The 11,288-nt window shown below is 35.8% G+C and overlaps 2 protein-coding genes across 3 annotated transcripts; one reads left to right on the top strand and one right to left on the bottom strand.

Annotated features, from left to right (window-relative positions):
• gal (galanin/GMAP prepropeptide) lies at nt 1-5,774 on the top strand. Of its 2 annotated transcripts, XM_048158030.1 has the most exons (7): nt 1-209; nt 282-362; nt 2,081-2,135; nt 2,392-2,463; nt 4,096-4,182; nt 4,374-4,445; nt 5,495-5,774. In XM_048158030.1, exons 2-7 carry the CDS (start codon nt 282-284, stop codon nt 5,554-5,556), a joined length of 429 nt encoding a protein of 142 aa, XP_048013987.1. In that variant the 5' UTR covers nt 1-209; the 3' UTR covers nt 5,557-5,774. The 2 variants fall into 2 exon arrangements, with proteins under 2 accessions (XP_048013987.1, XP_048013988.1); XM_048158031.1 differs by lacking the exon at nt 2,392-2,463 and having other exon boundaries at nt 12-209.
• Nucleotides 5,761-9,785, bottom strand: zgc:110339 (uncharacterized protein LOC550490 homolog). Its single transcript, XM_048158032.1, has 3 exons — nt 9,603-9,785; nt 9,385-9,495; nt 5,761-6,202 (listed from the first exon to the last, which is right to left on the bottom strand). The coding sequence occupies exons 1-3, from the start codon at nt 9,711-9,713 to the stop codon at nt 6,089-6,091; spliced, it is 336 nt and encodes a 111-aa protein (XP_048013989.1). The 5' UTR covers nt 9,714-9,785; the 3' UTR covers nt 5,761-6,088.
• Between the last annotated feature and the right edge of the window lie 1,503 nt (nt 9,786-11,288).

The raw sequence follows: 11,288 nt of genomic DNA, 5'->3' as shown, positions 1-11,288 counted from the left end.
ATTATACAATTATAAATAAGACGTTAATCAAATGAACTCATGGACATCGATTGGTAACTCGCTCTGTCGTCAGAGATGAAGAGACTGTCTGTCACCTTTTGACGTAAAGAGGTGAGACATTCCCTTTCAATAAAAGGAGGATCAGAGGACCAGAAGCAAGGAAGAAGCAGGAATTTTACTACTCTCCAAAGACTCAACTGATACTCAGGGTAAGTTCTCGGTCTGTTTTCTTTTTGCATGTTTGTGCATGTCCTGTATGTTTTATAATGTTTGTGTTTCAGATGAACAGAAGTGTCGCAGGAGTTTGTGTGTCTCTTATTGTGTGCGCGTTTCTTACGGAAACACTCGGCATGGTGATTGCGGTAAGAGCGACTTTGATTTAAAATCATTTCATTATTTAATATTCAATTTTTTTTTAATGCAAATTAAATTAAAATTCGCGGAAAAGTTAAAAACTGCAGTGATTTCTAAAAGATCTTGGGGCAAATACTGGGCAGACCGGGGCAAGTTGTCACTTTTTTTTCCTCTTCTTTTTTTTTTACTCTAGTGAATTATTCTCAGGGTGTTTTATTCTTCTCAAGTCAGTTCTGTTTAAACACATGCCTTAAAGTATTAAATGTTGTTGCGTATGAAAAAAGAAGCTGTAATAACGGGACATGGCATTATAAATACACATGGTTTTCTGCAAAATTATTAAAGAGCATAAACGTAAAATGGCAAACAATCGTTTTGGAGAAAAAAAAATACATTTTTTTAAATCAGTTAAAAATCAGGTTTTTTTTTTTTCTAGCTAAAATATATGATTTTAGTTTGGATGACAGATTAAAGGGATAGTTCACCCAAAAATGAAAATTCTGTCATCATTTACTCACCCTCAAGTTGTTCCAAACCTATATATTTTTTTGTTCTGCTGTACACAAAGGAAGATATTTGGAAGAATGTTTGTAACCAAGCAGATCTCTGCCCCCATTGACTACCATAGTATTTTTTCCTCGCCTGGGCGGGTGAGATCTGCATAATTTCAAACATTCTTCCAAATATATTCCTTTGTGTTCAGCAAAACAATTTTACAGAAATGTAAACAGGTTTGGAACTTCTTGAGGGGGAATGATGACAGAATGTTATTTTTTGGGTGGACTATCCCTTTAAAAAAAATTATATTAAGATTATTAAAGGATTAGTCCACTTTTAAATACACTTTTCCTGATAAATTTACTCACCCCCATGTCATCCAAGATGTTCATGTCTTTCTTTCGTCAGTCGAAAAGAAATTAAGGTTTTTGATGAAAACATTCCAGGATTTTTCTCCTTATAGTGTATTTCAATGGCTACCAACAGATTGAAGGTCAAAATTACAGTTTCAGTGCCGCTTCAAGGGCTTTAAACGATACCAGATGAGTAATAAGGGTCTTATCTAGCGAATCGATCGGTCATTTTCGAAAAAAATACAACCGTTTATGCTTTATAAACAAAATATCGCCTTGAACGTACTTTCCGCTTCCGCATTCTTCATAACGCTTACGCTGAATGTTCTACGCCTTCCCTATTCTACTTACGGAACGAACGCGGCGCCAGTTTCGTTTTTTTTCCGTAATTTGAATAGGGAAGGCGTAGAACATTCAGCGTAAGCGTTATGAAGAATGCGGAAGCGGAAAGTACGTTCAAGGCGATATTTTGTTTATAATGCATAAACGGTTGTATTTTTTTCGAAAATGACCGATCGATTCGCTAGATAAGACCCTTATTCCTCATCTGGTATCGTTTAAAGCCCTTGAAGCTGCACTGAAACTGTAATTTTGACCTTCAATCTGTTGGTAGCCATTGAAATCCACTGTAAGGAGAAAAATCCTGGAATGTTTTCCTCAGAAACCTTAATTTCTTTTCGACTGACGAAAGAAAGACATGAACATCTTGGATGACATGGGGGTGAGTAAATTTATCAGGAAAAGTGTATTTAAAAGTGGACTAATCCTTTAAGGACTTTGAACCAACAAACTATTGCTAATTATTTGTGTAATTGGAGTTTTATACTTAAATGTATTTATATGGCCTATATATGTTTATATATTCTATAAAACAGGCAAAAGAAAAGAGAGGATGGACCCTCAACAGTGCTGGGTATCTCCTCGGTCCTCGTGAGTTCTCCAATACATCTTGACTGTCTTCTCTCTTTATCTTTCCCCAAACATGATTTATGTAGCTGTACTTTCTTTTTCTTCACTTGTTTTACTTTTCTTTGAGCGTGCAGGTCTAAACCTTGAAAAAAAAAACCCCTGTTTAGATTCACCATGCAAGCCTGTTTGCTGTCTTTGATGAAATGTTTTTGGGGTGCAGTGATGTTGGGCGTATTACACCTGTGTAGGTCAGTTACAGAAGCTCCCTGTGTTTCAGGTCGTATTGATCATCTTATACAGATTAAGGATTCTCCCAGTACAAGGGGGAGAGAAGATCTTCTTGGTCAATGTAAGATGGCTCCTGCAGGTTATTGAAGTCAGATGAGGAATTGCTCTGTGATGTTTTGCTCTTTGTGCTTTTTGCTGGTGGTGATGCTTCCATTCATGAATCAAAAAAAGATCTTTTCACCTAAACTGGAAAGATGGATTCATCGTGCTTGGAAATGATTTCTGTGATGCTGTTTGGTATACATAATTTAGATACATACGCGGGGTATGTGTGCAAATGCATGAAGTATTCTTTTTCATGAACTTTCTAAATACAGTCAAACTGCTAGTCTTATAAGTGAAATGAATTAGTACTAACCCATTTATTTGAATACGTACTTCTCTATTTTTCTTGCATTAAATGGTGAGATTTAGACTATTAAGGGAGATTTCACTCTTGTTACATCGTCTATCTTTTGCTTTACCCTCTGCTTTTCCACTTGCGGTGAGCTTTTGCTGTCATTTTTGCAATCTAAGTGCTCTTTTTTGCATTTGCTGGCATTGTGAAAAAGAAGTACACTTTAGCATACTAATATATACTGAATTGAATGTTTTCAGAAAATTAAATGAAAATTTATAATAGTTTAAATTTATATTAAATGCAAATAGTTGATCTTAAAAAGACTGTCATTATTTACTCACTCTCATGTTGTTCTAAACACAATATTAGATATTTAACCAAACAGTTTATGGCCCCCATTTACTTCCATAGTATAGAAAAAAAATCAATGGAAATCAATGGGGACCATCAACTCATTCTTCAAAATATCATCTTTTGTAAATAATGAAGATAAAGGAGTGGGAGAGTAAATAATGACAGAATTTTCATGAGACTTTAAGAGTGTTTTATACTTCAAAAGAATATACTTAAGTGCAAACTGAATTTAATGTTTTCAGACACTTGATTGCATGTTATTTGCAATTACATGAATATGTATTATAGTTTACATTTTTATTAAATACTTAAGAGCGAACTTAAGAGTGCTTTTAGTGCTTCAGTACATCTTTATATGTATTTAAACTTCTATTGAAAATTGCATATGCATTTAAATATTTTTATAATTACCTTTACTTTTAAAATATATTAACTTTAAACGTTACATTGAACACACCATCAAGTACTTTATACATGTGCTTAGTCAACACATCAAAATAAGTGTACTTCTTTAAAGTACAACAAAAATGATTAAAAAACAATGCATTTAAGTGTACTTTAAGGTTTTATTACAAAGTGCACTTTATAAAAATGAAAATGATCTCTATTTAAGTACACTTAAGAGGCCTTTTATTTAGGTAATATTATATTACATGCAAGTACAGTAAAGTATACGTCTAAGATTTGAAGTACACTACAAGTTTCAACACAGTTAAGTGCACTTCTTTTTCACAAGGGTGTGAGTGTGTGCTTCGCATTGCAACAAAAAGCAATTCCATGACTCAATCCCTGCAGGTTGCACCTCAATCTGTCCCAAAAAACAACAAAAACCAAACAAAAAAGATATTCCTCAGATAATGACTTGTCGCATTAGGAACATATGTGTGCCACAGGCAGGTCTATGAATATCAGCCGGGGAGTCGGGGTCCGGTGGCTCGGGTTCTCAGCGGGTTGCTTAAATGATCAATGTGATTATGTGTGGTTATGCTTTGTGATCAGATGCCATAGACAGCCACAGGAGTCTTAGTGACAAGCACGGGCTGGCAGGGAAGAGAGAAATGCCCATAGAGGAAGATTTCAAGACAGGTAAGAATCACGCACCGCCGGCGTCAAACTGTTAAGATCAGTTTCTATATGGTTTGTTAAAGGCTGGGAAGTGGATTCAGCTATCCATTTGAATGTTCATTAACTTTTAATGTGCTTTCACAGATGTTGTAGGTTTTGTAATTAAAAGAATAAATGATAATGACCTTGTAATTACTGTTTTTGCTCTTCAGGAGCTCTGAGGATATCAGATGAGGATGTTGTCCATACTATCATAGACTTTCTTTCTTATCTTAAATTAAAAGGTAAGTGCAATTGTTATTTTTTTTTTTTAGACATTTACATTTTGGGGGAAAGGGTTTTGCACAATAAACAGCACTGATACACTAAAAAAATCGGTAAAAATAGGGTAAATGTACTATATTTAACAGATTTTCATTTTTTAATATGGTGTTTTACTTTAATTTTGCACTTCATTGTGTTGTTTTACGGATTTATTTTTTACAGTGTAGTATAGATAAATTATTCCAATTTGAATCGATTTACCGATATTTTTTGAAATTCAAATAGCAGGAAGTATAGTTTTAAATCATAAAATATGGTAACAGTTTACAATAAGGTTCATAAGTTAAACATTAGCTAACATGAACTAATACATTTGTTACTGTATTTACTAATCTTCGTTAACGTTAGTTAATGAAAATACAGTTGTTCATTGTTTCTTCATGTTAGTGCATTAACTAATGTTAACAAGATTTTAATAATGTATTAGTAAATATTGATATTAACATTAACAGAGATTAATAAATGCTGTATAAGTGCAGTTCATTATTAGTTCATGTTAACTAATGAACCTTATTGTAAAGTGTTACCTAATATATATATATATATATATATATATACCATTTGAAAGTTTAGGGTTAGTACAATTTTAAAAGAAATTAATACTTTTATTCAGCAAGGATGCATTAAATTGATCAAAAGTGTCAGTAAAGACAAATAAATGCTGTTGTTTTTAACTTTCTATCAAAGAATCCTAAAAAATGTATAACGTTTTCCACCCCAAAAAAGCTTTCAACCTTGATAATAACAACTGAGCACCAAATCAGCATATTAGAATGATTTCTGAAAGATCATGTGACTGATAACTGTAGCTGAAAGCATCAAATTAGCCACAGTATTAATAAACAGACACACAAAGGACAAGAAATGTGTATATCTTTCAAGTTAAGCAGAAATCTGAGCAGTCTGAATAACATCTCTGTCGGTTTAGGCAAATAAGAGTAAAAAAAAAAAACCCTAATACTGTACGTATTGTTCTAATTTTCCCATTTTTCCTTATTTTATCTTGCAGAAATTGGGGCTCTTGACAGTCTGCCTTCCTCTTTCACATCAGAGGAGATAAGCCAACCCTAATTTTGACTGAATTCATCATTTCATCATCACACCCTGACCTCCACCGCGCCTGTCTGAACTCTCTCTCAGAGGCTGTATTAATGTTTGATGTCTTCTCCACCGCACTGTTCTCCACATGCTATTATGTCAATTTTACCATGTTACTGTAATCTGTCAGAAACACTTGACTGCTGATGTGGAGATGGATTGAAAAAATAAAACTTATAAATGGCATTCGATTTATTGTCTGTCTTATATTTTATTTTATATTCATAGAAAAGGCAATAACCATGAAAGACTATTACTGGCAGGTAGCAAAAATTTTCTTTCTATATCAATTTTTTTTTTTCTATTTTAAAAGTATAAACATACCCTTGTAACCTTTTATAACATTTCATTTCTCCTAAGACCTAAGTTTTTTTACTTTGGGACACACAGGTGGTGCATGAACAAGCATGAATAATTGATCCCGCAGGCTGTTTTTGTGGTCTTAGCTCCGCAGTGGTCATCTGGCACTCGGACAATGTGACACACAGTTAACGCAATATGTAGATCACCAGGGTAAGCTTTTTCCATTGTAGTCCACATATCCACCGTGATGTTCCTCCATTAATCCAGAAATGACGGACAGCACGGATGATATGCTCTCCTCTGGACTCAAAGGTGCCTGTAAATGGCAAGTAAATGGAAAGATGGGTTCAAATTAAAGGATTAGTTCACTTCAGAACTCAAATTTCCTGATAATTTACTCACCCCCCATGTCATCCAAGATGTTTATGTATTTCTTTCTTCAGTCGAGAAGAAATTAAAAAATTAAAATTTTTCCATATATTGGACTTCAACAGCTACTCAACGTGTTGAAGGTCCAAACCTCAGCTTTGGCATGATCCCAGCCAAGGAAAAAAATAAAAATTATATACTTTTTAACCACAAATGCTCATCTTGCACTGCTCTGCGATGCACCACGCATTAAGTTGAAAGGTCACGTGTGATGTAGGCAGAAGTACCGCGGTAGGCCGAAAAATCTAATTTTCTCCTCCAACTTTAAAATCATCCGAAATCATTGTTTTACCTTTTTTCGTAAAAAGTGTTTGACTTAATCTTTGCACATTTGCTTTGTAGACTCTTGGATAGGTACTTCCACCTACATCACTCATGACCTTCCCGACATGATTATGTAACGCGTGGCGCATCGCAGAGCTAGTACAAAACAAGCATTTGTCGTTAAAAAGTATATAATTTTATCTTTTTAGAAAATGCCCGATCATTTCGCTAGATAAGACCCTTATTCCTCATCTGGGATCGTTTAAAGCCCTTTGAAGCTGCACTGAAACTGCAATTTGGACCTTCAAACGTTGAAGTCCACTATATGGAGAAAAATCCTGGAATGTTTTCCTCAAAAACCAAGAAAGACATGAACATCTTGGATGACATGGGGGTGAGTAAATTATCAGGAGTGTTCATTTTTCCTATAACTATTAACTATATAACACTGGTTCCCTTGAGATTATATTGGGTTTTTATAATAATGTTTTTCGCTTCATGAGTAAAATAAGGTCACTCACAGCCCAAAGATTCTTATCTAGTTCTTATCTAAGTAATATAAGTCACGTAATCAGATTACTTTTTTCAAGTAACTAGTAAAGTAACTCATTACTTTTAAATTTACAAACCCGATTCCAAAAAAGTTGGGACACTGTACAAATTGTGAATAAAAAAGGAATGCAATAATTTACAAATCTCATAAACTTATATTTTATTCACAATAGAATATAGATAACATATCAAATGTTGAAAGTGACACTTTTTGAAATGTCATGCCAAATATTGGCTCATTCTGGATTTCATGAGAGCTACACGTTCCAAAAAAGTTGGGACAGGTAGCAATAAGAGGCCGGAAAAGTTAAATGTACATATAAGAACAGCTGGAGGACCAATCTGCAACTTATTAGGTCAACTGGCAACATGATTGGGTATAAAAAGAGCCTCTCAGAGTGGCAGTGTCTCTCAGAAGTCAAGATGGGCAGAGGATCACCAATTCCCCCAATGCTGCGGCGAAAAATAGTGGAGCAATATCAGAAAGGAGTTTCTCAGAGAAAAATTGCAAAGAGTTTGAAGTTATCATCATCTACAGTGCATAATATCATCCAAAGATTCAGAGAATCTGGAACAATCTCTGTGCGTAAGGGTCAAGGCCGGGAAAACCATACTGGATGCCTGTGATCTTCGGGCCCTTAGACGGCACTGTAGGGCTGGGCGATATATTGCATGCAATTGTCACGCGCATTTTGTCAGTAAAGCCGGTTCCCTGATTACCGCTAAATCGACATCACCTGCTTTCAAATGGAGCGGCATTTAATAAACAGAGCCGTAGATCACTGATAAGCTACGCAATATCGCGTTCATTATCGCAGATGAATCGCCTCCGATAATGAACGAGATATTGCGTAGCTTATCAGTGATCTACGGCTCTGTTTATTAAATGCCGCTCCATTTGAAAGCAGGTGATGGCGATTTAGCGGTAATCAGGGAACCGGCTTTACTGACGAAACGCGCGTGACAATCGCATGCGATATATCGCCCAGCCCTACGGCACTGCATCAAAGTTTTGCACAAAGTGGAAAACTGTTCTGTGGTCAGACGAATCAAAATTTGAAGTTCTTTTTGGAAAACTGGGACGCCATGTCATCCGGACTAAAGAGGACAAGGACAACCCAAGTTGTTATCAGCGCTCAGTTCAGAAGCCCGCATCTCTGATGGTATGGGGTTGCATGAGTGCGTGTGGCATGGGCAGCTTACACATCTGGAAAGGCACCATCAATGCTGAAAGGTATATCCAAGTTCTTGAACAACATATGCTCCCATCCAGACGTCGTCTCTTTCAGGGAAGACCTTGCATTTTTTTTCCAACGTGACAATGCCAGACCACATACTGCATCAATTACAACATCATGGCTGCGTAGAAGAAGGATCCGGGTCCTGAAATGGCCAGTCTGCAGTCCAGATCTTTCACCCATAGAAAACATTTGGCGCATCATAAAGAGGAAGATGCAACAAAGAAGACCCAAGACAGTTGAGCAACTAGAAGCCTGTATTAGACAAGAATGGGACAACATTCCTATTCCTAAACTTGAGCAGCTTGTCTCCTCAGTCCCCAGACGTTTGCAGACTGTTATAAAAAGAAGAGGGGATGCCACACAGTGGTAAACATGGCCTTGTCCCAACTTTTTTGAGATGTGTTGATGCCACGAAATTTAAAATAAACTTTTTTTCCCTTAAAATGATACATTTTCTCAGTTTAAACATTTGATTTGTCATTATGGTATATTCTGAATAAAATATTGAAATTTGAAACTTCCACATCATTGCATTCTGTTTTTATTCACAATTTGTACAGTGTCCCAACTTTTTTAGAATCGGGTCTGTACATTTAATTTACATTGATCCATGATTCAACTACATGAATAAGCAAAAATTACTTGAAATATCACATTTGTGTCTCATTTTGTTGTTGTTTTTATTGCTGTAGCAAGAATGTTATTGTTATTTTTAAAAGTTTAAAAGTATCTTTCCCCAACATTGTAAATTGAAAAACCTAGGAAAATCTCAAGGGAATTAGTCTTCCAGGATTTGACGTCATCCCTACATGAGAGGGATGCTACAAATAATGTATATTGAAGTTTTGTTCAACCAAGTGAAAACAGGGTAAAAGGTTGATTATTGTGATTTGAGAATCGAGGTCAATCACAATGAGAATTGATTAAAATTGCCAAAATCATATTTTAAATACACAGCCCTAAAAGTTAATTAATTTGAATGTGTATAACTGAAAAACACATTAATACTCACCATTGGCCCACCCATATCAGTGCGCACCCAACCAGGGTGAAGGGCAACGCACAAGATCCCCTCAGCTTCCAGATCGGTAGCCAAACACCTTGTAACCATATTCAAGGCGCTCTTTATTAAAAAAACAAACAAAAACACATTCAAAAAGCACAATTAAGTACTTAATTTGAACTACAACAGAATAATTTTCCCCACAAAGCAACTAGCAGGTGTTTCACCTTAGATGCCCTGTAAGCGTAACTCTTGAAGCTCGCTCCCTCGCCCCAGTTGAGCTGCACAGATCCCAGGACAGACGACACATTGATCACTGCGGCTCTGTGGATTCCCATGTCACTGCCTTCAGCCGCCGCCCTTCTCAACAACGGCAGGAGAGCCTGAAATGGAAATCAATAGAAGAGTTTCTACGAAAAACTTTTATTTAAATTAATAAATACTGAAAATAAAATTCAGTTAAGAACATTTATTAGAGCATTAGATTAAAGGGTTAGTTCACCCAAAAATTAAAATTCTGTCATTAATTACTCACTCTCATGTCGTTACACACCCATAAGACCTTTGTTCATCTTTGGAACACAAATTAAGATATTTTTGATGTAACCTGAGCGCTTTCTAACCTCTGATAGACAACGTAATTACTTTCAAGGCCCAGTAAGGCAGTAAAGACGTTGTTAAAATAGCCCATGGTTTGACTTTAATTTTATGAAGCGATGAGAATTCTTTTTGTGCACAAAAAAACTAAAAATAACGACAACAATTTCTTCTCTTCGTTCTGACGTAGAACCCGGAAGTGCTGCACTGTGTTTATTACATCAACTGCCAAGGAGACTGACAGAAAAAAGAAGCGATTGTTCAATAAAGTGTTTTTGTTTAGTTTTTTTGCATTCAAAAGTTATTCTCGTTGCTTCATAACATTAAGGTTGAACCACTGTAGTCACATGAACCGTTTTAAATATGTCTTTAGTAGCTTTCTGGGCCTTTGAAAGTGGTAGTTGTGATGCAGTCAATGAAGGAGTCAGACAACTTTCGGATTTCATCAAAAATATCTTAATTTGTGTTCTGAAGATGAACGAAGGTCTTTCGGTGTGGAACGACATGAGGGTGAGTAAATGATAAGGAGTCAGACAGCTTTTGGATTTCATCAAAAATATCTTAATTTGTGTTCTGAAGATGAACGAAGGTCTTTCGGGTGTGGAACGACATGAGGGTGAGTAAATGATAAGGAGTCAGACAGCTTTTGGATTTCATCAAAAATATCTTAATTTGTGTTCTGAAGATGAACGAAGGTCTTTCGGTGTGGAACGACATGAGGGTGAGTAAATGATAAGGAGTCAGACAGCTTTTGGATTTCATCAAAAATATCTTAATTTGTGTTCTGAAGATGAACGAAGGTCTTTCGGTGTGGAACAACATGAGGGTGAGTAAATGATAAGGAGTCAGACAGCTTTTGGATTTCATCAAAAATATCTTAATTTGTGTTCTGAAGATGAACGAAGGTCTTTCGGTGTGGAACGACATGAGGGTGAGTAAATGATAAGGAGTCAGACAGCTTTTGGATTTCATCAAAAATATCTTAATTTGTGTTCTGAAGATGAACGAAGGTCTTTCGGGTGTGGAACGACATGAGGGTGAGTAAATGATAAGGAGTCAGACAGCTTTTGGATTTCATCAAAAATATCTTAATTTGTGTTCTGAAGATGAACGAAGGTCTTTCGGGTGTGGAACGACATGAGGGTGAGTAAATGATAAGGAGTCAGACAGCTTTTGGATTTCATCAAAAATATCTTAATTTGTGTTCTGAAGATGAACGAAGGTCTTTCGGTGTGGAACGACATGAGGGTGAGTAAATGATAAGGAGTCAGACAGCTTTTGGATTTCATCAAAAATATCTTAATTTGTGTTCTGAA

The sequence above is a fragment of the Megalobrama amblycephala genome, linkage group LG15 (assembly GCF_018812025.1).
Source record: "Megalobrama amblycephala isolate DHTTF-2021 linkage group LG15, ASM1881202v1, whole genome shotgun sequence".
NCBI classification, from domain to species: domain Eukaryota; kingdom Metazoa; phylum Chordata; class Actinopteri; order Cypriniformes; family Xenocyprididae; genus Megalobrama; species Megalobrama amblycephala.
Note: the sequence above shows the minus strand (reverse complement) of the source record. Positions and strands in the feature narration are given on the sequence as shown.